The 24282-nt window shown below is 39.5% G+C and overlaps 5 protein-coding genes across 10 annotated transcripts; all 5 read left to right on the top strand.

Annotated features, from left to right (window-relative positions):
- Positions 1–63: 63 nt before the first annotated feature.
- On the top strand, positions 64–3456 carry Ppi1 (Protein phosphatase 1c interacting protein 1). Its single transcript, XM_068296293.1, has 4 exons — positions 64–902; positions 956–1118; positions 1187–1385; positions 1439–3456. The coding sequence occupies exons 1-4, from the start codon at positions 245–247 to the stop codon at positions 3359–3361; spliced, it is 2943 nt and encodes a 980-aa protein (XP_068152394.1). The 5' UTR covers positions 64–244; the 3' UTR covers positions 3362–3456.
- A 547-nt stretch (positions 3457–4003) lies between these two features.
- LOC137582048 (uncharacterized) lies at positions 4004–6580 on the top strand. The gene is made up of 5 exons (XM_068296479.1): positions 4004–4472; positions 4546–4687; positions 5540–5819; positions 5878–6181; positions 6240–6580. Exons 1-5 carry the CDS (start codon positions 4004–4006, stop codon positions 6578–6580), a joined length of 1536 nt encoding a protein of 511 aa, XP_068152580.1.
- Positions 6581–7701: 1121 nt separating this feature from the next.
- Positions 7702–8793, top strand: LOC137582047 (myosin light chain kinase A). The gene has a single exon (XM_068296478.1). The coding sequence runs from the start codon at positions 7702–7704 to the stop codon at positions 8791–8793; it is 1092 nt and encodes a 363-aa protein (XP_068152579.1).
- Positions 8794–9689: 896 nt separating this feature from the next.
- On the top strand, positions 9690–14724 carry Irk2 (Inwardly rectifying potassium channel 2). Of its 6 annotated transcripts, none has more exons than XR_011033250.1 (6): positions 9692–10152; positions 10925–11178; positions 13171–13445; positions 13507–14289; positions 14357–14470; positions 14531–14724. XR_011033250.1 is itself a non-coding variant. In XM_068296256.1 (5 exons), the coding sequence occupies exons 1-5, from the start codon at positions 10150–10152 to the stop codon at positions 14656–14658; spliced, it is 1443 nt and encodes a 480-aa protein (XP_068152357.1). In that variant the 5' UTR covers positions 9690–10149; the 3' UTR covers positions 14659–14724. The 6 variants fall into 6 exon arrangements, 3 of the variants coding, with proteins under 3 accessions (XP_068152357.1, XP_068152358.1, XP_068152359.1); XR_011033249.1 differs by having other exon boundaries at positions 9694–10152; positions 14354–14470; XM_068296256.1 differs by lacking the exon at positions 14357–14470 and having other exon boundaries at positions 9690–10152.
- A 7655-nt stretch (positions 14725–22379) lies between these two features.
- Positions 22380–23004, top strand: LOC137582874 (tripartite motif-containing protein 5). Its single transcript, XM_068297607.1, has one exon. It carries the CDS (start codon positions 22440–22442, stop codon positions 22875–22877), a length of 438 nt encoding a protein of 145 aa, XP_068153708.1. The 5' UTR covers positions 22380–22439; the 3' UTR covers positions 22878–23004.
- Positions 23005–24282: the final 1278 nt, after the last annotated feature.

The raw sequence follows: 24282 nt of genomic DNA, 5'->3' as shown, positions 1-24282 counted from the left end.
GGCTGTGACTTTAATTTCAGCAGCTGGGCTGGCTATTCTATGGGATCGGGTGCTATTTTATTCATTCTCTATTGAGTGTTCAGGGCGTTCGCATCTAGGCAAGGCAAGGGCCCATACAAATTGTTTATATACGTGTGATATTTTTCGTTGTCCGAATTAATAACTCGTGTATATAAAATTAATTGTGCAAAACAAATTTGAAAAAGAAAACATTTAGGTTTTTGGCTAAAACATTTAACTCGCTATGGAAAAGAAACAAAACAAGAATCAAAACCGTAAAAAGAATGGAAACAATAACCAGGCTAACCAAAATGCCAACCGAAAGAAGGATGAGGACACCAACGGCAGCAAGGAGGAGAGAGATAAGGAAATAAAAGAGCAAGAGCAGAAGATGAAAGAACACAAGGAGAAGGAGCAGAAAAAGGAGAGCCGTAAGGATAGAGAACGTCAGAATTGCCTGTTGACCAATAAGCTGGCGCGCGACAAGAAGGATTACATGCTGTGCTCGACAAGGCAATATGAATTGGATAAGGATAGGTATAGCAAAAAGGATACGGATATGTGTTGCTCATCGTGTCCGCCAAGGGATGCAGCGGCTGAAGTCCGCTGCCCTGGGCCGGGCAAGAAGGTCAAACCAAACAAGGACAATATGCGCTGCTTCACAGCAAATATGATCTGTCAGAAGTTATACATGCCCGGACGTGACTTTGAGTGCCAGGATAAATTAAAGATAATGGTGGACATTTGCAAGGGTTGCAAGCCCGTTTTGAAGGCAGATCGCATCAATGTGAATTGCCTGCCCCAGGAGCCAAGCAAATGTTTCGCCATGGAGGCCGAGTGTCTCCAACAACGTCTCGAAGAGGGCATCTTGTTGACAGTCATCTACAAGAACAGGGAGATTGGTGAGCATTAGTCTTCTGCCATTATATTACTCGTTACTTCTAGTTCTGTTTAGGTCACGGCTGCTACGTTCTACCCGAATCCTGTATACTACGGTTGATGAATTCGCTTGGGGAGGTTACTCATACTGCCAATGTGGAGCTCACCTGCCGTGGATGCACCGTGGGCATGTGCACTGTCCACCTTGGCCTCCAGATGCGGTGTCAAGAACTTAAATTGTAAGTAGCGCCAATAATGGAGCTCGAAATGCCGCTGCCTAAATGCGATAGCACCTGAAATTCAATAGAGTAAAAGAGTGGACGGAGATTCGTTCAGAGGGCGGCATGGACCTATCCATGGACTCAATGAGCTTTCCTTCTTTATCAACGGATCCGTGTGCGGGTTTCATGGCCAGCGAAGAGGACTTTTTTTCCGAGGGGTCGGATAGCTGTTGTCATGAATTATTTGGCGATTTTGAAATGAAGGACAACTTCGATAAAGAAAATGTAAGTTTCAAGAGCATTTCTTTTTGAATTTTAGCATATAACCATGTTCTTAGGTACAACCTGAGAAACTGGTGGATATGGCTGGACCATATTGTTATTACGAACCACAAAATGCCGACGATGGATGTCTGGCCATGGAAGCTAGTCAACAGTTTTCACCCAAGCATCAAACGATCTATGGCGATGGATGTACCAATCGGATGCATCAAACAATATCGGTGCCCCAACTAAAACAGACTTGCGTAAATACCAGTCGCTTCTGTCATGTGTGTAAGGAGGATGTCTCATGGTTGCCCAAGATAGCAGCTTGTCCCCACTGCGGCTATAAGCCGGTGCCCTTATTTATCGAGAAGCCTTATGATGAAAATGCCACTGCCGACGATCTATTGCATTGCTGCTTAGAACAACAACAACGCGAAGGAGCTGTAAGCTCTGAGCCTGAGCAAGGACATCAGATATCTGAAGTCAAATCATCAGAGGCTTTGCAGAACTTATTGCGGAACTATGAACAACTTAGGCAGAGTATTAAAAATGCTGAGAACAAAGAGCAAAAGAAGTCTCAAGCCAATACAAGCTTTTCTAATAAGGGACCGACAGCACCTGCACAACAACAGAATATGGCTGCTGTCTTTACAGAGTTAAAAAATATGTTCAAGCTAAAAGATGATGACACAAAGGCAAAGATAGAAGAAATATGCCAACAGGCCCAAAAATTATCCTCCAAAACTCATCAGAAAAAGGGATCAAAGGTTCGGCACCCAAGCGAGACTTCTGTGCATAAAAAGAAACAACGAAGACAGCGCAAAAAACCAAATTTCAAATCGAAGGTGTATGCCATGACTCCTCGCTTGGATAGATGTTCCAAAAACAATCATGATCATAACTTTGATGGCCCCTCCGTGCCAGCTCATATGGGTTGGCTATGGACTTCGAATCCTTTAGCCAAGAAACGTGGTTGGCGTCCCGGGTCCATACGTCGTTCCACCAAGGAGCTGATGCGCTACTTCCTTAGAGATTTCCCCTTGGACACCATACCAGTGTCGAGATACATGTCATACTACAAGCAAAAGCAGCCCCCTCCATCGGACAAGGCAGAGGAACTTGTCCAGAAGCCAACGCTGTATATCGAGAAGAGGAATGATGAATATATCATCACGCTTCATCCTTTGAAATCGCCTGGGATTTTGGAGCATTCGGCGAATCCATATGTGAACATGAAACCTGTGCAGTTCCGTATTGTTAAGAATCCGCTGCTGAAGGAAATTCGCGATCTGAAGCGTTGTCTGAAAGGTATGGGTTTCAAGAAATGCACATGCCACAAACCTGTGATCGCCTGCTTCTGTCGTAGCTTCATTGAGAAGAAGCAACTCATTGATAAACTGCAGAAGGAGTGCCAGCAACGGGAAATGGAAAGCGTCGAGAATGCGCTCGTACTCTCCGATACCTCGGACAGTGAGGCTGAGTTTGAATTCGGTGTGACACCGCCAGCTGGCTTAATCCATCCCGAGCGCCTGAAAAAGACGACGCACCACATTATCAACGCTGCGACTCAATACGACGAGAACGACTGGGTTACGCCATCGATGTTTCCGCATTCACCCAATCGCTTTATGCAGTATGGAGCCTGTGTGGTTGGAGAGCGGAAAAAGGAATTCAACTGGATCTATGGCAAGGGTAAAGTACATGAGGAACCAAAGCTTCCACTGATGCGCAACAAGCCAAAAAAGAAAGAGTCGAAAAAGAAATTGGCTGCACGTCAAGCAGGTGGTTTTGCCAGGGAAGATTCAACCAGTAGCTTACGACGTTCTAAATGGCCATTGGTTTGTGAGCCACATTCCGACTATCCCTTAAGTGAGGAGCGAATGAGACGTTTGGATCAGGCTGCTTACCCACCCACTGATCCACAACGCCGTCGAAAGCAAAGACAAGTTAGGTTCGCTGCCGCCAACTCGTTCAACTCAAATGAACTTCCATAGTCCTATTTATGGACTATATCAGAGAAATTTTAGTTATCTTTCGAAATGTAATCTAAATTTAGAATTTTTTAATAAATTCTGTAATTTCCCAACCACTTTCCCGATGTTCCCCATGTTTGTCTGTAGCTTTATTACTCAATTCATGTTTGTCACTTTGCCGGCTTGTTTGTTTATCTAACCTTTGTCATTTGGTTAACTACGATGATATAACCTAAACCTCACTCCTATTCTCCAAGAAAAATATGCAAATTTTACGGGCCACAGACGTTGGGAAATGTTTTTCTAATACGACATTCGTCTTGGTCCGCTGACTTGGCCTTATTGTGATTGTTTGATTTAGTTTTTTTTCTCAATTTTTACATTGCTGCAGACAGGATTCAGTGAACACATCCTGTTGGCCTGATGTGGTTTTCGCGTAGTTTCGCATGTTATAATTCAATCAATTCGTTTCCCAGTCGCATTTTGCGAAGCGTTAAAGTCGTGCTTATGTTGTGTTCAGTGCTTTTTGATTAAATGAATATCATATCTTGATTGCAGACGCATTGAGCATGTAATTCACACAATGCCGCCTCCAGATGCTACAAAGCACTTGACAATCGTCGGCATCGCGCTCAGACGCAATCCGACTGTTTAGCCGGCAACATGTGTTCCGTGCACTTTTTTGGCTCTTTGGCCATTTTGTTGCTACTAGGAAATGGCGGTGAAAGCGAGAGTCCCAAGCACAGTGACTATTATTTTGGCAATGCGAGCATGAAACTCTTTCGTTTTCGTGACTTTGAGCCACGCCAGCAAGCCGAACAGCATTTGGTCCATGATGAGCGTGAGGGTCGTGGATTCCATTTCCATGCTAGTGGCCAGGATGTTAGTGTGGAACTGGAATTTATTGTGCCATTCTTTAGAATACCAGTAAAGCGCAGCATGAACTTGGCCCGAAATGCCTTTCAAAGTATACTGAATCTCCGAACTGGAGCTCTTATCAATACCGCAGTTGTTGTGGCAGCAGGAGCCATCATAGCTGCAGTTGTACGCTTGATCTTGGCTCCACTGGTGTTTACTTCTCTAAATAATGGAGGCTATATCTTGAAATCGGATAAAACCATCAAAAGAGGCAGTGAGTATATACAGAATGATATTTGAATTTACTCAGATCAGCAAAGTTAAAGCAGCAAATTCTTTTTCTTCAGTGCGAGGCCTAACTGATGCAGTGGAATCCCAACTGGAAGAGCACAATATTGATATGACAGCTTGTATGCAGCGTTATATATGCCATTATCTGCAGGGCAGTTCATCCTCCACTCCTGTAAGGCTCATACATGTGTTGGCCAAGTGAGTTCAACTTTCATTATTGATTCAAAGACAATAAAAAATCGATTTACAAATATATTTTCATCCAGCTCACAATGGTTAAATATCTATCTGAATGGCACAGCAGTCTATAATGCCATCAAGTCGGGCCAAAGCAAAATGAATTGTGATTATATATATCGAAGTTGTCGCTGGTCATCCATGGAAGTCCACACGATGACAGAAAGAAATTGGCTAAAATCATTATGGCCACACTTTCTGCAATATTCTAATGGCTAAATAAGTACTATGTTATTGCAATTAGTCACTAAATATATTTATTTATTCGTTACTTGTATTAAATAAACAAATAATATTTCAATAATGTATGAATTGCGGTGAATTTTCTTGGTAAATCTAGGTCTACTTTCAGTTCATATCCAGTTAAATTTCCGACATTTCATAAATACCTTTTAATGCTTTAGTTATCGGAAAATTCAATTAGTTATCTTTCACCCAGGAATTTAGATCAATTTCTTTTTAAACTACCGGAACTGCTAGCTAATTTGTCATTTAAATGATCTTGCACCTTTTACATTGTTTACCCAACTGTCTGTCTTAACTTCATTATTTTCACACCTTTCCAAAGAAAAGAGTGACTGAATTTAGTTATGTCATGCCAACATTTTGCTACCTTTTTGTACTACACGAGACAAGAAGGAAAATTATCATTGCCAAAAGGCAGCCAAGCGTCGCCATGCGACAGAAGTAAGTGACAAATTTGAGTCAGTGAAAAAGAAATTTCAAATGTTTGCCAACTCCAAAGCGAAGCACAACAACCAGTTAATGCGGAAACATGAAGCTGTTGTATGTGATGAGTGCACTTTTTGCCAGCAGTGTTGTGATTTGGGCAGCCAGTGGAGAGGAATCGATGTCAGGATCGGCCTCCGGAGAGTATGAAGAGGAATCTTTGAAAACTTCGAGGCAGCGACTTAGCTTGCAGCAGCAATACCAACAACAACAGCATCAGCAGCGACCTCAGCAACATCATCACAATCAAGGATTCAAATTGGTATCCTTCGATGCGGTTAACAAAGATATAGCCCTTGGTTTGGATTATCTAGTGCCGTTTCTTGAGGTGCCCATCAAACGCAAACGCAATGCTCCTCCCAGGGTAAGTCAAACAATAGGAAAAAGAAGATGGACTTTATTAATTATTGGAATGTTTCAAGCCCTTACTTGTTATTAACTCTGCCGCCCTGGTAAGCTGTGGATTGGTTGCTGCCGGAGGGCTCTTGGTGGGCCACCTTATACGAAGCATGGGCTTGGAGTCCATTGTCCCAGACAAACCACCACAAAATATGAACCAAATGAATGGAAATACTACCAGACCACAGTCCGTCGAAGAAATGTTGTCAACAACAGAGCCGGAGTTGAATGTCACATCTCGTGGCTCTTTTGACCAAGAACAAAACTTTTTTAAACTCTTCGATCAAGTTAAATTGGTTTATCGCAATAACACTGGACAAAGAATGGGTAAATTTAAACATTTTCTAATAGTTATTAATCCATAATTTAAATTCCTTCTTGACAGAACTGAGTTTGCCGAGAGCTTTGAACACAGTGGAGCAGACTCTGGCCGAAAATGATGTAAATCTTTTTATTTGTACGCTCAAAGCTATTTGCTCGTTGACATACAAAGCTGGGAATCAGGTGCGCAAGGGACTGGCTACAGATGTGGAGCATGTTCTGGATGGTGCTACCAATTGGTCTTGGTTGTTAGCCTGGTTGGAGCAATCACCACTACGTGAAGCCATACAGGCAGGCAAAGTACCTAAACAGCAACACTGTCAGGATAAATATCCTCGTTGCAAATGGAATGCCCCAGAAGAGCAGCTTCTGCAACTTGTGCAAAATAATGTGCAGTTCAATTAAAAAACTTTTCAACTTAATTCAGATTCAATAGCAAATAATGTAGATTTCCACCCATCAACAAGATAATTTAGATTTTAATCGTTAAATTATTCAATCAAATTGTGAGATACGTTTCTTCGACAGCTTTTTAGAGCTTTCATGTAGATACGTAGACAAGATGTAATATACATGTAGATAGCATGTCGATAATATATATTGCAGTTTGAAATCAGAGCGCGTTCATTTCTTAATCGGTTTGTATACTTTCTTTTATACATAATTTGCCAAGATTCTTTCCCTGAACCTCTGTGAGGAGGAGGATCACACAAGTTCCTGCCAGGCGATATTATGTAGCCAAATCTATGCGACTCTCGAGAGGATTCATAAAACATATGTTCGGCTTTTGTTTCGGCTTAATTTTGGTAAAAAACATATAAAACTCTCATTACAAAGCTAACTGCTTAAGTAAATCGTTTCGAATGATAAGAATAGACGCTTCAATTGATTTGAAAACAAATTAACACCCCAAAACCCCACCAGCCGGGAGTTTGAGGTGGTGTCGGGTACACAAAGTGGTTCATGATTGCCTACAAATTTGCACTTGACGGCCAGCAGGGACAGCAGCAGTCTAGATATTCAGCTCTGTGTATCTGAATGGATCACACAACACTGTGCACGGGCTGGCTAGCTGGGGCAACTAAAGCCGATTATTCAATTATCTCAGCTACTTTTGGCAGCCGCCACACTGTCATTCCCAATTGAGTGCGTCATAAATTATGATCTTGCTGGTGACCCCTTACAAAAAGCATGACGGAAGAGAAATAGTAAATACTACCGTATAGAAACCCATAGTAGGCAGAGAGTTCAATAGCTGTTCATAGCCCATTAGTTTATCATTATTTTGAGGTACACACTTTTACGATTCACACTTGTTATTACATAGTTCATACTAATTATTTACAACCATGGCTAAATTTAATAAGAATGTAAATAAGAGACTTCTAAATTCTAAACATGGCAAGCCAATATCCAAGCAATGTGTGCGAATCTGTATATTACGCAATGGTAATACCCTTTTTGATGGAGTCTGTCTGACTGTATCGAAAACGTTTTACCCTACGAAAGAGGTTCTATTGGAGGCAATGACAAATGCTTTGTGGCCACATGTGCCACTCAGTTCTGGAATTTCCCATCTCTTTCGTACCGATGGCAGTGTGATTTCATCGATTAATGACTTTCAGAATGGGGACATCATTGTCTGCTGTTGTATGTATGAAGCTTTTATGAATCTTGACTACAAGGTGAATAGGAACTATTTAAGAATGTTGGGACAGATCTTAAGCAGGCAAAATCAACCATCGAATATGAGTGGTCCACTGCCAAAGGATTTACCAAAGGCCATTCGCCTCTTTATCGATGTGAGTAAGCCAATATCGCGAACGAGATATTCAACCGTGTTTAAGGGCCAAAGCAAGGCCAAGCGAGACATCAACTATCTGATAAAAATGATTCAGAAGACGAATATGGATGAGATATCAAGCAGTGACTACAAAGAGATTCAGATTATACGCCAATTGCAGGGTCATGCGAATATTATTCAACTGATGTATAGCGTTGAGCAACCTCGTCAAGCCTTTATAATTAAAGAGTGTCTGGATAGCGATGTCTCAAAACTAATGTCACAATACGGACCATTTACGGAAAGACTGTCTCGTCAGATCGTGAGAGATGTAGCATCAGGACTACTGCACTTGCATCGCAGGAACATATTACACAGAAATATTAAGCCCGAGAATTTGGCAGTGCAAATAAGGAAAACAATGTCTGAGGGCACTTGCCCTGAAATATCTGTGGTAAAGATTTCTGACTTTAGCCTGGCCACATACTACTCAGGAAAGAAACTCTATCAATGCTGTGGTACTAGGAACTTTGTGCCTCCAGAGACGGTCAGACATAGTGGCTATGACTTTGGCATCGACATCTGGGGCTTAGGAGTAACTCTTTTCTATATGACATGCAATGAGTATCCTTTTGGAAATAACACAAATAATTCGGATGAAATTTTTATGTCTACCCTTCATTCCTCCCATTGTTTCCCGTGGCCAAAAAGATCTCAATTGAGTACCGAAATCAAAAAGTGTATAGACGGAATGCTTCATAAGATACCCGCATTTCGGCTAACTATCGCAGATGTAGCCATGCATCCCTTTCTTCTCAAAACAACGAGTCAATAGGGCTTAGCTTTTGTGGACAAAATTTATGGTTTTCCTCTATCAAAATAATTGGCGCAAATTTTATAAAAGTTAATTACGCATATCGTTGCTTTCACACAACAAAGAGACACGATATATGACAATTAATTATTTACATATTGCAAGCAAAAACCGCGTGAACAAAACAATGATATCACGTATACGCCGCAGCGTACTAAAAAATATGTGTAAAATGCAATGATGCAAAAAAGTAGATAAAATAAAGTTAAAATACTTATTTACACGTAATGTGATTCTTCCTATAAATAAATCTGTTTTCTTTTTAATCCCAAAAGTCGTTGTTTTATTATCAAACAAAAGAAATTTCATCAGCGTATTAAAAGAGTCTGACCTTAACACACACACACACGCACCGCCTACATACATTTATTATTTATTACGTATACGCCACCCTTGTATATTGACAAAGTCTCAAGGTCGCCTGCATTTAAAGAGTCTGCCTGTTTCCCCAATTCTTTGTGTCCACATCGACAAAAAAAAAAAGTGATATAGGCATTAAGTTCAGATAAACAACAGCTCCTCAGCTTATCGCGCTTATCTTCCGCTTCATTTTCAATTTAAAAATCATTTCAATTGAACAATTTTATCTGCTCAACTCGGATCTGCATCTGTATATTTTGTATCTGTATGCGTAACTGTAATTTGTATCTGCTACGAGAGAGATAGAGATATAGAGAGAGAGAGAGAGAGTGAGTGAGAATCTGCAGCTCTGCCAATGTGGCAAAAGTTGCCATTGTGTTTGTGTGTCTCCGAGTGTAACTGAGCTCATTTACAGCAGCGCTTTTATTTCTTGTTTTTTTTTTTTCGTTCACTATTTTTCATATGTTTCCCCATTTTGTTCAGTTTGAAAAGTATTTTCTTGCTGTCAAGCAACTCGAGTCAGCGGCGGTCATTTGATCCGTTTCAGACCGACTTTTGTGCCATCGCCGACATTTGGTGGCAAGTGTCATCGGTGTGGATGGACTCTCGGAAAGTTCTTTTAGTTTTGATTCAAGCCAAGCTAAATATGTTCCACGAGTTCTCGTAAAAAAATAATTATATTCGTATTACTTGTATTTATTTCCGGAAAAAAAACACCAAAATATAACGAAATGACTATTTAAATTGTTAAACATATGCTAAAGTTATTGTTCTTTTACTTTTTGCATAATACAAAATACAACAAATAGATAAAAACGAGAAAATCTACAAACAAATGTTTGGATTTTTAAGGTGTCAATTAATTGAAGATATCTGAGTGCTCATAAAAAGGTGCTAAAAAATTACTTATATTTTTTTATCTGAAACGTGGCCAAAAAAAATTGATTTTCGGCTTTAATGGTGCGTGTGATTGGTTTTTTTTCCTTTTTTGTCTACTCTTCGATGTTGTTGGTGTTAGTGTTTATGTATTTTTAACTGGCTTATTGGGTTTAAATTTGACTTTAAATTAGATAACAACAATGAAGCAACAAACAGTAGCTAAAATGAGAAAGGCGAATGAATGTACAATATTGATTTAACTAAACAACTTGAATAACTAAAATTGCATTTTATTTTGGCCATAAAAATAAAAATGTAATTTTCAGTGCCACTAATTTGGTCAAGTACGAGTACTTTTATGTCCAATTTCTTAATTTCCTGTGTCCACATTTTTTATAGGCAATCCCTTGAGATCGAAGGACTGAGTAATATTTTTCAAAACTTTACTGAGTGAAAGTTTCAATAGTTTCGATAGACTGGAAAGTTAATTACTTAAATTATGAATTTATGATTACATTTATTAGGTGATAAAAGTCATTGCAAAAGCTACTAAAATCAATTTTACGAATCAAAATTTAAATCTTTAAGACTAGTCTTTAGTTTAACAAATATTCCCAGTTCCTTTAAAACCTTTTGATAATGAACATACTCCACTTGTTGGCTGGACTATAAATTCTCATAACTTGTTTATTATAAACGAAAACAAAACAAAATTAGAAACAGAACGATTTCGCACTTGGGTTGCACTTATCACAAGTTTGTGCTGACGCCAAGTGGCCGCTTAGATACAATTTTAGCCTTAAGTAGAGTACTTCAAGTGAGCCTCCTCCTGACACACACTGACAATTCACAGATGCGTTTCAATTTAACGCCAACACCAACAGCAGCAGCAACAACAACAATGGGTACAACAACTATGGCCTCGCCCACTGACACATCGACACAACCTCTGAAGAGGCCGCCAATAGAAACAGATCCCGATTCATTGGATAGTGTGATCAGTAATCCAAAGTCATATCCCATCACCATAGTGCCAAATCGTCCCACCAGTTTTTATGGCCTGAGCTCAACAAATGGCAAAGCCTTTCAGCGCCAGCCTAGTTGCAGGTGAGTAAGTGAGTTGGGCGGGGAGTGCCATTAGATGCCACTAAGTGGTTTAGTCAATAAGTTATTGTTATTATTTAGCTAGTTTAGCTCTAATTACAAATTCAAACTTTATTGGCTCTGACGTTGGCTTCGTTCATACTGAAATCGATCAGTCTGACTTTAGTCGAGTTTTGTGCGCATAGTGAAACGTATTTAAATCGAGTGTTCCACTATGCAGGTTCCCTTAAGCGATGTTCAGGTATTGCATGATCCTGCCGATGGCGAAACTGTGGCCGGTGACAAAGATGAGACATTCACCCATATGAAGGAATGGAAGCGTCAGTATATGAGAGGCATATCACATACACCCTCACAGGCTGGCGTCTACTATGAGGCCCTCAAAGGATCCAGCCACTCACTGGCCAAAGGGTGCGCATTCAGAACTTATGAATAAGAAATAAGTGAGAAATAAGTGGTATATACATATGTATACAATGTGTCAGATGCAAAGACTATAAAGATTGGCTTATTGCCTTACTAGCGCTAATTAGTTTATCAACGTTTTTGACATTCAACTTGAACTTGATGATGGCGCTCCATCAAAAGAAACTGCGGGCTTGCACTCGAGTTTTTATGGCGTGTGACGTTTATACGATAGTCAATATCATGATATTAGATTATTTAGCTTAAAGACTATCAGTGAGTGAGTTCTCTGCAATTTTCTACTATTAAAATTCTGCCTAAATTTGTGTTTCAACTATAGATTGCATAAACTTAGTTACACGTTCCAATTGTTTCATTTTCCTGATTAGCTAAACTATCTATGTCTGTGTGCATGTGTGTGTATATATTGGGTTTTAAATGCTCTGTTTGCGGTTGTAATTGTAATATGGCACCGTCTACGACTTTACATTTTGCAAAACTTAGCTGCCATTATCTAAATGTCGCCGGTGAATTGCTCATTAGGGCTGACTAAATGGCAATTGTGCGAATATTGTGCACATAAATCAAATGTCAAAACTAATTCTCACACTTTCTCACAGTTTATCAGATAAATGTAAACATTTATCGGCCCATTTCCTGCCCTACTAGCAAAAACGGCGGCACACGATTCATGAAACGGCATCTTCAAAATCTTGGCCTTATTGAGTGGGCGGTGGAGAAACAATTGACAATTAAGTCAAAGCCGCACACATACACACACACACACCACAGACCCACAAAATGATTCATTTACTGAGGTCAACATATTTTTAAGTCAAGTGCCAAATTCTATTTAGGGGTATTTATTAATCGAATCAGCTCAATGTCAATTAATCGGTTAAAACGAATTGCATCTGAGCATTGCATTCGATTCCAATTGCATTCAAGTGTGGGTGACAATTAGAGTCAATAAATATCAGAAAGAGCTTAAAGCAAAACCCCATTAATCAAACAATTAACTAGGCGTCTATAGTCAAGTGGTGGTGATAACCGATTTCTGTCGACGGCCTTCCGACATTGACTTTAATCGTGTGCAAAGCTAATTAGATGCAATTCTCACTTCAGCATAAATGCTTTCATTTCGTGTATCTCTCAATTTACACAATTAGACGAAAAGAGAATGACATTTTGTTGCACTCTATGTACTTAGAAGTGTCTGGGTAACCAATTTAAATTGCCGCAGACAAACCAAATGACATTGGTTTTAATAATAATTTATTAAGTCCACAAATAAGTAAAACTAAGGCCTAAGCTTAAGAGGGTTTCTTTGTTGAAAATACAATTTTAAAGGTCAAACTTAATGCCTTCTAAAAGAAACTCTTATTTAACTTGATTTCAGTGGCTAGTTTAGCAACTTTAAGCAGATCCTTGTTGTGATCAAAAGGATAAAAAATTTACTTGCCTACAAATTCACTAAAATTTATCTTGCCTTGTCATTTGTGCTAAATATTGTAGTCTACTTTTAGGCTTGGTGTTTTTATGTTCAGGCATTTGACTTTAAATTTGTTTGTTCTCATGTGGTTTTTGTAGATCTCGAAACTTCCGACCGGGCAGCATGCGCCGGATACGGAGAAGGGCGGTCTTCAAGAACGGCGACTGTAATGTGGTGCAAAAGCATTTGCAAAGACGTCGTGTTCGATTCCTTCAGGACATGTACACAACTATGGTGGACTGGCAATGGCGTTGGACATTGCTGGCTTTTGCTTTAAGTTTCATACTCTCATGGCTTTTCTTTGCTCTGATTTGGTGGCTAATTATTTACACACATGGCGATCTAGAGGACTTACATTTACCCGACAATCAGGGTGAGTTTTTACTTCCACGTTGATGAATATTCCACTTTCAATTGTAATTTTCTCTCTGCAGAGGAGTCTGGTTGGGCGCCTTGTGTCTCGGCAATTGATGGTTTCACTTCCTGCTTTTTATTCTCCATCGAGACGCAGCATACAATTGGCTACGGTGTGCGAACCACCTCACCCGAGTGTCCAGAGGCCATTTTTATGATGTGCTTCCAGTCGATCTATGGCGTAATGTCTTCGGCCTTTATGGCTGGCATTGTCTTTGCCAAAATGACAAGAGCCAAGCAACGTGCCCAGACATTGCTCTTCTCCAAGCACGCCGTCATATGTCAGCGTGATGGTTGTCTCTCGCTTATGTTCCGGGTGGGTGATATGCGAAAGTCTCACATTATTGGTGCAGGAGTTCGTGCTCAGCTCATACGCACCAGGAGCACGAAAGAAGGTGAAGTGATGACGCAATATTTCACGGAGCTGGAGATTGGCACTGACGATTCTGGCTCTGATTTGTTCTTTATTTGGCCCATGGTCATTGAACACAAAATCGATGAGAACTCTCCGCTATACAATATGAATGCCACCGATATGCTACAGGATAAATTCGAGATTGTCGTGATACTCGAAGGCACAGTGGAGTCAACGGGTCAGTCCACACAAGCCAGATCGAGCTATATTAACACAGAGATTCTGTGGGGTCATCGCTTTGATCCTGTGGTGCTGTACAATAAGGACTTGCAGGCCTATGAGATTGATTATGGACGCTTTAACGAGACAACACAAGTGGATACTCCTCTATGTAGTGCCCGGGAATTGAACGAGATCTACAAAATTCAAGAGGGTTTCCGCACACCAGGTGAGATATCGATTGTCATTTAACTATCGATGCAAAGTGTTTGACAGCTTTTGTTCTCGTTTAGTAGAAACAACCTTCACCATGCGTCAGCTGTCCCACAATCATTCCGATCAGGCCTCCTAAAATGCTTATGTCTTTGTCCAAACTGTTTTGTTTGCTTTAGTTTATAATACAAATCGCTGTAAGTTTATCCATTTTAAAGCATCATCTTCATCATCTATGAATCTTTCTCTTTATTAAGCTTTCCCATCGACCACATCATATCAGCATTCCAACAGTGTCTCCAGCAGCCCGAGCCATCAGTCCGGATCTGGCTATAGTCGACGCTGGCGCTGGCAACTATCGCTGCCCTTGCACGGCAACACTTAACAAAAAATTTTGCTTACGAATATGTAGAAGTTAATAAACGTTCGAGTCTTATAGTCTACCTAAAAATTACATGTCCAGGGATTGCAGCCATACATACGTATATAAATGACACATAATTACCTCTTTGGCTTTTGCCTGGTAGCAATTGCACTTATTTTCGTTCAGTCTGGTGCCCAACCCACTCATTAGGCATCATTAATAACCCGAGTGTATCAATGCAAAAGGTGCCAAAAACACATAAAAAAGTCAACACTCGGCAACAAGTTCTCGACTTGGCCTATTGAGTTAGCTGTGTGGGAGCCGTAAAATTTATTAAACCGTTGGCCGGCGCCTGCAAAAAGAAAAAAAATAAGAATTAAAATTAAGGAAAACATTCATATCCTTTTTAATTGAAATTGAATCAATAACTCTTATTTGCGCAAACTAATCAACACTAAATTATAACACTCGCAAACAACTCGAATATTTATTATCACATTTATCAATGCTCCAGAGAGCTCGCGCGCCCCGATTTTGCCGAATTTGAAATGTGGGTGTGGGTCATATAAATGGTCGGTGTAGGTAGGTACAATCGTTTGCCAGGCATGTGTGTGGCTCCATGCCTATGTCTTGGTCATAAATACAATGCCAAATTTCAGCAACTCTATTGCACTAAACGAAAAATAAGACAAAAAAACAAAAAAAAAAAAAAACAAAACTATAAATGTAATGCTGAAGCTGAAATCAAGAAGGTAAGCCAATATTCTTTTATAACGAAGATAAGATACTCTAACTTGACTACTCTAGATTGTAGTCAAAGTAGGAAGCTTAGGCCATGCTCATTTTCGAAAAGCCTTTTCGATTAGTTTGAACATTTCAAAACTCTTTGATAAGAAGTGATAATTGCGAAACATTAAACACAGAAATAATTTATCAGTTAAATACTTTAATTCTAATCTAATTATGTAAGACTAAACAAAAAATCTTTTTATAAAATGCCAAGTATTTTATGCATTTTTATGAAACAAAATGAATCATGCTATCACATTCTTTGTCATTCCACTCATAGATATACATATGTACATAGCCATCGCCAGGGTATGGAAAACCAAAATCAAAATGAATGTTTTCTGGCTACCAAAAGGCAAGGGGTGTTAACCCGTTGAGTGCTTGAATGCGTCCTTAACCCAGTTTCGGCAGCAGACCATGTCAGCGGCCAGAGCAGCTGAGACAGAAACTGAAACCGAAACCGAGCTTTATGTTTAATTACTTGTTAAATGTTTGTCGTTAATTTTTCAATTTTTTGTTGCTGTTGTTATCAGCTTGCATATGCCTAAAAGGTCCATTAGCAATATGCACCCACAAGTGGAGGTGGTAGGTATGCGTCTTGGGAAATGGAAATTGGAATGAATCAGGCATACACCAGCCAAGACAAAGCGGAGCAGAGCAGAGCAGTTCAGTCAGACAGGCAGGCAGTCTTTTAGACTCATAGTTCGGCATTTGGAGCTGAATTTGGTGGTTGTGATTGGGTTGGCTTGAACGTGCCTGGTCACTCTGCATGTGGCACGAATTGGGAAACAAAAGGCGTCACCCGTAATGGCCCCAGAAAAACCTGAGCTCAAAGACCAAAATATACCAAATAATTTGTTGCAATAAACAGTTTCGCAATGTTTTACGATGAATTTTGTCTTATGACAAATAACACGAAGAAGAAGAAGTTGCTTCGTTTAATCGCCTTTTTGATTAAGTTCTCATTGCATTGGCATGGGAACAATACTAACACACACACAATTACAGAACATATCGTGGCTAGCAACTCCTTTGCATAATTCCATTTAATCTTGGCCAATGTTGAGGGTAATTTTCAATTTTACTTATGCTAAAGCGGCCACGACGCTCCTTGTTATTGATATTGCCATTGTTGTTGCTGTTGTTGGTACTGCCATTCAAATTGCATTCAAATCAATTACATTCGAACTAAACATAATTCATGTGGTATGGGTTAATACAACAAATTACAACTGACATTTAAGCAGAAAACAACAAAACCAAAGCATAAAATGGACAATTTAACATGAGAGCGAGAAGGAGCAACGCGAAACTTACCCATATCGACAAGAAATATGTATATACAGAAAATAAGCTCAACAAAGCCTGCAATGGTGGCGGCGTGTCTTGAAGCTGCCAGGCATCATATGCAGCCGAAATACATATATACGAAAATAAAATTTACAAAAACCCAAAATGTGAAGAAAAAACAGAAGAAAAAAAATTAAGGCGCACACCAAATTGCAGGCACTCTGAGGCTGAAGTTGATGTTGAAGTGACCTTCAGTGGCCACAACCAAAATGAAAATGAACAAAATAAAGAAAAAAATAAAACAAAAAACAAAACAAAAGTGCAGCCCCACACAACAATAAAATTCTTTTCTCACGATTGTTGACTTTAACACTTACAGCGTCTCGAAAAATTACGAGTGCGAGTTGCATATTCACTGTCATTGCCCAGTAAAGCCTCAAGAGGCCTGTTTTTTTTTTATATTTTTCTCAATCTGTTTTTTGGTTTATTTGTTGGTTTTGGGTTTTTTGTTTTACAGTTTCTTCTGGTCTTGTTTCGCTTAACAATGAAAATGAGCTACTGTGCTGCCGCTGGAGAACATCTCTTCTCCGTGACTCTGTGGGTTTCCTGCTCCACATGCATTTCAATGGAATCGAAATCGAGAGGCCTCCAAAAACTTTGTCGCAAAGATAAATGTTCTGAAACATTTTTCGTTGCTCATTTTCGTGTTGTTTGTTGTTGATTTTTACTTAATTTTATGTGCTTTGCATACTTCTCTTCTTTTGGCATTAAAATTTTACCTGCGTGCCGAGCTCATTTATTTGTTGCAGTTCTGTTTTTTTTTTATCGATTTAATGCGTTTTGTAGTTGGCTTTTGCAATTAAGAGAAATTTATGTTACAGCAAGTTCGTCGCTTAAGTCTTTTGTTTGCGGGTCGCGCGCAATGGCACGTAAATTGCCAAAAAACAAAAAAAACGAAGTATTTCCTACTTGGCGTAGGCAGAGAGTTAATCTCCCCCTCTGTCACTCCCTTTATCACCCCATTGACTCATTTCTGTCAAGTGGAATTTGCTATCCTTGCGGCAAGTTTATTTTCATTTATTTTCATTTAATCCGAGCCGCGTTGGTGGCATGCATACATAATGCATAATTACCGGTTTCACTTTTTTCTTTTTTTTTTTTTTTTTGTATTATTTTTTCTCTCTTGCACAGTGATTATCTTGGCATACCTTTGGCGTGGCGTTGCCATTGCGGTTATTTTATTTTTATTTTTATTGCCGACTCGTATGGTTTCTTGATTTTTAATTTTTATGATGTGTTAATGGATATTTTTGTGACATGACCTCCTGGCGTGTTGTTCGTCAAGACAACTTCTGCCTGTCCAGAGATATTTAGCTCATAGCCGCATCGAACTCTGTGTGGGGACGCACGAAAGACCCAAAACACGAAAACGAAGACGTTGCCAGTGATGTGTAGAGGGAAGAGAAACCTACCCAAACATTATGCAATTTGAGGCTCTGTAATTGAAGCTATTTAAATCTCGTTACATGGCAAGGACACGGAGGTAGGGACAAGGGCAAGCTCATCAGCCTGTGGCTGCCAATCAAGCAGAGAAGGCTCAGGAGTTGAAATGAGTTCAAAACTAGTCAATAATAAATGAAATGGACTCTTTTGTGAATTATTAAAATACCATTTACCAGGAGCGTATTTCAAATTGTTTTTGATGATTCTCTGATGGCATTTGAGTCGGCGTTGGCTGGAGTTGATGCATTTGCTCAATCATCAGAATTAAGTGCGTTTCACATTGAAATGTGACCCAGTTTACTATCAAGATGCTACGTTTTTCTGTTTCTTTTCGGTCTCTTCTTATTTTTGGCTGCTGCTGGGGACAGAAAGGTAAAGGGGTGAATCAGTTCAAGTTGTCGCTCAAATTACACGCACATTGGCTCCGGCTTCACAGTGCTGATTACAGGGCCCTGGGCATACAATTTGCATCAATAAAACTTACAAGTCTGGCCCAAAAACCCTGCTGCTGCTCCTGCTGTAGGTCAGTTTGCAAAAAGACGTTCATCTTGCTCTCAGAGTTGGCGTTGATTTGTTGCCTGCTTCTGCATTTGCCTTCAATCAAGTGACGATGGGCGCAAACGAGGCGAGATGGAGACGGATTCCTTTTGTGGCCCATCCTAACGCACGCCCCGTTTACTTTCATCTGATGCCGCTATTGCCGCCGCCGCTGCTGCTGCTGCTGCTTTTGCTGCATTATCCCAAATTGAGTATCTTATCGGATAAGAATTCGCTGTTGATGGCCGGCCGAATGGCCACGGTTTGCTTGATGGGCCATTTGACCAGCCAATAATTACTTTCTCCGTCTGTTATTGATTTCAAAATTGCGGCATAATTTTATTACGCATCATTAAGATAAAGCTGATTTGCAAATTGTTTATGGCTACGAAAAGTCCCACGAATTGTGAAATCATTTTCATAAGCAATAAAACTTTCCCAAAAAGTTCCCAAATTATGTGCAAATGTGAAAGGTTCTTTGATCATTTTCGTTTACTGAGAATTATGTATATGAAGATGAATAAAAAGTAAAAGAAAAAAATCACAAATGGGCGTTGGGCCAAATATCATTTGAATGTGGAAAGGCTTTTGCCTTATAAATTAATAAATGTTTGCTAATGATTTCTGAACATCAAGATAAATGAACAAAACCTTTCAAAGTGATTAAAGGTTGGCAACATAACTAGAGGAGTGGGTCAAAAATGTTAAGAGAAAGAACATAACTGAAAGTAATGATGATAATGATCAATTAAACAAGATAAAGTCCTTGAAGAATCACTTGTCATTATGTTACTTAATGTTTAATAAAGACTACATTCCAATGGGCCAAATGTATCTAAGCCCTCTGGTTTTGAAGTTTATTCTAATTAAGTCTTTATTAAGTGCATATATGTCACAAGGCAAAAGCAATTTCAAGCCCATCAAAATCTCATTTGCAGCTAAAGGTTCTTGCCCTTTTATATGTATAGCATTCGAATGTCGCTGATATATACGCTTGTATGTATATACAATTTTTTATATTATTGTACAATTTCTTTTGTGTCAGTTGAGGTTTAGTAAATTAACTTCACTTCACATCAAAAAACCGCCAAAATACAAATTCACAAAGCAAAAAAAACAACTGCAGCTTCCCTACTCACACACACACACACACCAGCACACACATTTGGATGCATTTCGAGATCTCTGAAGTGTGATTTCTGACAGTTTGGACGTCAACTTTAAAGTGAGATCTGTCATAAAAGAGGCGATCAGAGATCCGAGTCGTGCCGCTTTTTTTTTCGCTTGATTTTTGATTTCTCAACCAAAAAAAAAAAACTAAATAAAAGGAGAAAAACAGCAACTGCCCAAAAATGTATGCAGATTTTTAATTAAGGCGCGTTATCAACAAAAGCAAAAAGCCAAAAACTAAAAAAATAAAAAGAAAACAAAATGCGAAAACAACTCAAAATTGAAACCGGTTGACCCGATAGCCAATTTGATCTGGTTCTCCAGCCATGGAGTGGCACTTCCTTAATTGGAGCAAGCATAACAACAAGTGCAGCGCTAATTTATTATGTTATTTAATAAATATAATTAATAAAGGAAAAAACGTTAAAAAAAATATATATGTATATCTATAAAAACAAAAACCCCTCAAGGAGGAAAACGACGAGTGGAACCTGAGAATAAGGAAAACGCAGCTCATTTGTTGTTCGGTTGGAAATTACTTAATAATTTCCATCAAAAATAATTAATTTCAATATTATTCAGTCAAGGGAATTGCCCTCAAGGAGATGAACGTGTCATCCACAGAAAGATGAGACGTCACAACGGCAAAAGCAGCAGCAAAGGCAACAGTAAAGGCAAGGGCAATGGCAACGGCGTGTTAAGACTTAACCCTTGCGGTGCTTTAAACGAAAATTGACTGTTGCGACATAAAAATGCTTATTACTTACAGCCAAACAGAACATGAAGTACGCCCCAAAGGCGATTCACTTACTTCTTTTACATACAACCAAAAAGATGTATAGGCAATGCCCGTCTCCCCATCTTCTCCTGATATTCTGCCATGTCCATGTCATGTTGCTCCTGCTGGTTCCTTTAGCTGTTTTTTGTGTCTTTTCTGTTTTTCCATTTTTTTTTTTCTTTTAGCAACTTAAATCAATTGCGGCACTCGTATGTAAGACTATACGAGTCTCAAGAGCTGATATAGTCTTGAGAGTCTTGTGCCGCGTTCGTTATGGTTGAGTAATTTCATTTTTTGGCGGCTTTTGTCCTTATTGGCAAATGACTTGAAGCTTCTTCTTGAAAGCTTGGTCAGATGTTCCTCTTGCTCCCTTCTGCTAAGGTCTTTTTTTTTCTTTTTAGCTTTTTATGGCATTTATGCTACTTATGCAGCGGCTGGCTGCTGCATCTGTGTGCCTGCAATGTGCGTCTGTGTCAGTGCCTGACTGTGGCCAGTCAGAATGACCGTAATTAATCAATTTGGGCAAAGTGGCAGCAGCAGCAGCAGCGGCATCAGTATTGGCTAGAGGAGGGGAAATGGTTTTGCCAATGTCCGTGTAATAACAATGAAAACAGCATGGGATTGGTACTGCTGCAGAGTAGACTTGACTGTCGACCTAAACTCATACCCATACCCATACCCATACCCACACTCATACTTATACACGTGTATATCTGCACACCATAAATTATGTTCGCGCAGGGTTAAGCGCATTATTTAAGCATTCATCACGCGCTGCGCGGCGGAGCACAGTATCCAGTTCGAGTCGTTGACTGCAGCTCCAAACATACATACATTCGCATATGCATCCCCAATCGAGTCCCATTTCCAGTTCCCAGTTTCAGTCCCTTGGCCGTGTAATAATTTTTGAAATTTATGTAAACAGTGTTGATTATGGATGAGTTATGTAGCATGTTCTACCTTTTTGTTTTGTTCGCACTGCCAAGCGCGGTTAATTTTCAGCTTGTTGTTGGGTAGCTTCCCTTTATTATGTTTTTTTTTTTTTTTGGTTTTTCTTCCTCCTTGTTTTATGCAAACATATATGTATCTCTTCTTGGTTTATCAGTGCAGCAGCCCAACTTGAGTCATCGCCCAAGTTGATGTCTTTATTAGGCCGGGTCTCTGCTGTCAAAATGATGAAACGAAACAATGAAATGTCATCTAAGGCCGGAATGTTTCTTTATGTCTATGCGGTTTTTTTGATTGCAGTTAAAGATATGAAAAATCGGTCATTTCTGACCTAATTATAGAAAGTTTAACTTCACAGAGATAGGTCAAAAGTATTGCCAAATTGGTTTTTAACGATTTTACTCACCAACAACAATTTAGCCGATTCTGTAAGTTCCAACTGCCCAGCATGGGTAGTGTCTAGCTTAGAATAAGCCAAAATGTAAGCAACAGTGTTGCCACATGCTTTTCATTAATAAAGATGACAACACTGACAATGACCAATGAGACATAATAACATTGGTTTAAGGTTTAAGGAAACAAATGCATCGCATAAACATTTATATTGAAATGTGGCTTAAAATTTATTTATATTTTGCTTTAAATTTTGAAATTTTAATTGTGCTTAGTCTAAAAATTTGTCTAATCAAGATGCCTGTGTTGCTTCTGTCAAATGGTTTGAGTTGAATTCTTAATAGTAGAATCTAAAATTGTTCAGTTTATAATCGACATTCGAGACTATAATTAAATGTGCTTATATTTTCTAAATATTAAATTTTGCGAGGCGTTTGAGAACTGTTACGAAACAAAGTCCTGTCCGTTTGATTGTGCAACCATGTCCGATAATCCGTGCATATTCTGTTTAGATGAGCAGCGAAACCCGCGACACATCCGATGTGGCCATTCCTTCTGCGCGGATTGCTTTGAGCGTTATCTGAAGATGAGCATGGATTCACGTTGTCCACTTTGTCGGCAAAATTTTCGGGGCGATGGCGCAGACGATTCTCGAAGTGTTATCACAAGCAACCAGGGCAGACGACAGGATGCGGCAATGGGACTAGGCGATGTTTATACCAATTTCGACTATCAAAATGATATTTTGATGCTGACCCTTAGCGAGCAGGAATGTCGACTCTTTGAAGAACTTCACCAGGAGGTAATGGGAAGGCTTGCCAACGATGGTTGAGCCGATACCTGTATAAGTTGTCCTTGTGGTCCATGATCTATTTGTCTTGTTTATATTTATATAAGAACATGTGTTCAAATTTATTCACTCATCCATCAAGAATAACAATTTAATGCAACTCCAAGAACCGTTCTCCTGATTTAAGTTCTTTTAATTTGAGGATTTAATCAAATTAACACCAAAATGCTTTGAATGAGTAACATGGGAGCAATCTCTTTGGTCTCTTGAAGCCAAAATGTTTGGTCTCCAGCTAATTGCTAGGCAATTTGGCCAACATGCTTACGAGTCGAATAGAGGCCGATAAATCGTTAATCTTCCTTTTGCAGATGAACAGCTAATGATGGCAATTAACAAACAGGCACATTGGATAAATGGTGTTGCAAAAATGGTTTATTAACTGTTTACTCATGGCCAAGCCCAGGCCAGCCCAGCTGAGACCACAGATACATACATATATATATTTTATCTCACGAATCATTTTTACCATTGCCCATTTTGACAGCGTTTTGAGTCAACAACATTGCGGCCAGCATGCAAATAGATACACAGATACAAATCTCTAAACGCGGCCACATTATGCAATTGCAATCGCTGGCAGGCTCGACAGAAAACTATCTCATGGATTTGCGCAATTTGTCATCCCGGACATCGCGGTGCATAGGCATCGGCTGAATGGAATATCGGTGGTATGAATTTACCAAGTTATGGAGCATTGGGCATGGGTTAAGTGCGTGTGTGCGGGCGTGGCCGTTGAACAGTTTTATTGATAAGGCTTGCCAGCCTAGCTTCGATTTGGTCATTTAGCTTTTGCCAATTATTAATGCCTGTTGTCGCCGGATTGCGTGTAATTTGTGGCAGTTGTTTACCGCTGCAGAAACAGAAACAGCGGCAAATTGTAATGCGATATATGGACTACCATATTTATTGGTCACTTTACGATTCATCGCTATGGTTGTTGTTGTTGTTGTTGTTGCTGAACTACATCCATACATAAATAGACGCTTACAAGTGATTCAACAAGCTGGCAAACATTTTTATCATCATCATCGATAAGCTCGCTTGTTGTACAGTTGTGCTCAGTTGAACTTAGCTTTCATCGTTGGGCTCTCCACACCGCCTGGATTTCCCATTTTGTTCGAGTTATTTCAAAGTTATCTGAAGTCATTTGTCAAATTGCTAAACTGACATTAAAACCTGATAAATCCCAAATTTGACATTTTCCCGCCGATGATCGATGCATTTTTTCTCTGTCGGATTTTATTTTTCTCCTCCTTTTTTTGGGGTTTTTTTTTTTTTTTTTTTTTGGTGTTGTCTTTTTTTCTTCTCTTTTTGCAGGGGAGTGCAAGCTGGTGACATTTTTGCGCCAATTTCGGTCGGTGGGCCATCAGTTAAGGCTTCCCCGCCG

Source organism: Drosophila tropicalis, unplaced genomic scaffold (assembly GCF_018151085.1).
Source record: "Drosophila tropicalis isolate 14030-0801.00 unplaced genomic scaffold, ASM1815108v1 contig_859, whole genome shotgun sequence".
Taxonomy (NCBI): Eukaryota; Metazoa; Arthropoda; class Insecta; order Diptera; family Drosophilidae; genus Drosophila; species Drosophila tropicalis.
This window is presented reverse-complemented; position numbering and strand designations above follow the sequence as displayed.

Bases quoted from the DNA above. Each gene is read 5' to 3' on its own strand.
- Ppi1 (XM_068296293.1), top strand. From the start codon at position 245: ATGGAAAAGAAACAAAACAAGAATCAAAACCGTAAAAAGAATGGAAAC. The intron at 1,119-1,186 runs GTAAGTAGCGCC...GAAATTCAATAG, and splicing joins CGGTGTCAAGAACTTAAATT to AGTAAAAGAGTGGACGGAGA. The intron at 1,386-1,438 runs GTAAGTTTCAAG...CCATGTTCTTAG, and splicing joins ACAACTTCGATAAAGAAAAT to GTACAACCTGAGAAACTGGT.
- LOC137582048 (XM_068296479.1), top strand. From the start codon at position 4,004: ATGTGTTCCGTGCACTTTTTTGGCTCTTTGGCCATTTTGTTGCTACTA. The intron at 4,688-5,539 runs GTGAGTTCAACT...ACTTTTTGCCAG, and splicing joins CTCATACATGTGTTGGCCAA to CAGTGTTGTGATTTGGGCAG. The intron at 5,820-5,877 runs GTAAGTCAAACA...GAATGTTTCAAG, and splicing joins AACGCAATGCTCCTCCCAGG to CCCTTACTTGTTATTAACTC.
- LOC137582047 (XM_068296478.1), top strand. From the start codon at position 7,702: ATGACAAATGCTTTGTGGCCACATGTGCCACTCAGTTCTGGAATTTCC.
- Irk2 (XM_068296256.1), top strand. The intron at 11,179-13,170 runs GTGAGTAAGTGA...TGGTTTTTGTAG, and splicing joins CAGCGCCAGCCTAGTTGCAG to ATCTCGAAACTTCCGACCGG. The intron at 13,446-13,506 runs GTGAGTTTTTAC...TTCTCTCTGCAG, and splicing joins ACATTTACCCGACAATCAGG to AGGAGTCTGGTTGGGCGCCT.
- LOC137582874 (XM_068297607.1), top strand. From the start codon at position 22,440: ATGTGCTTATATTTTCTAAATATTAAATTTTGCGAGGCGTTTGAGAAC.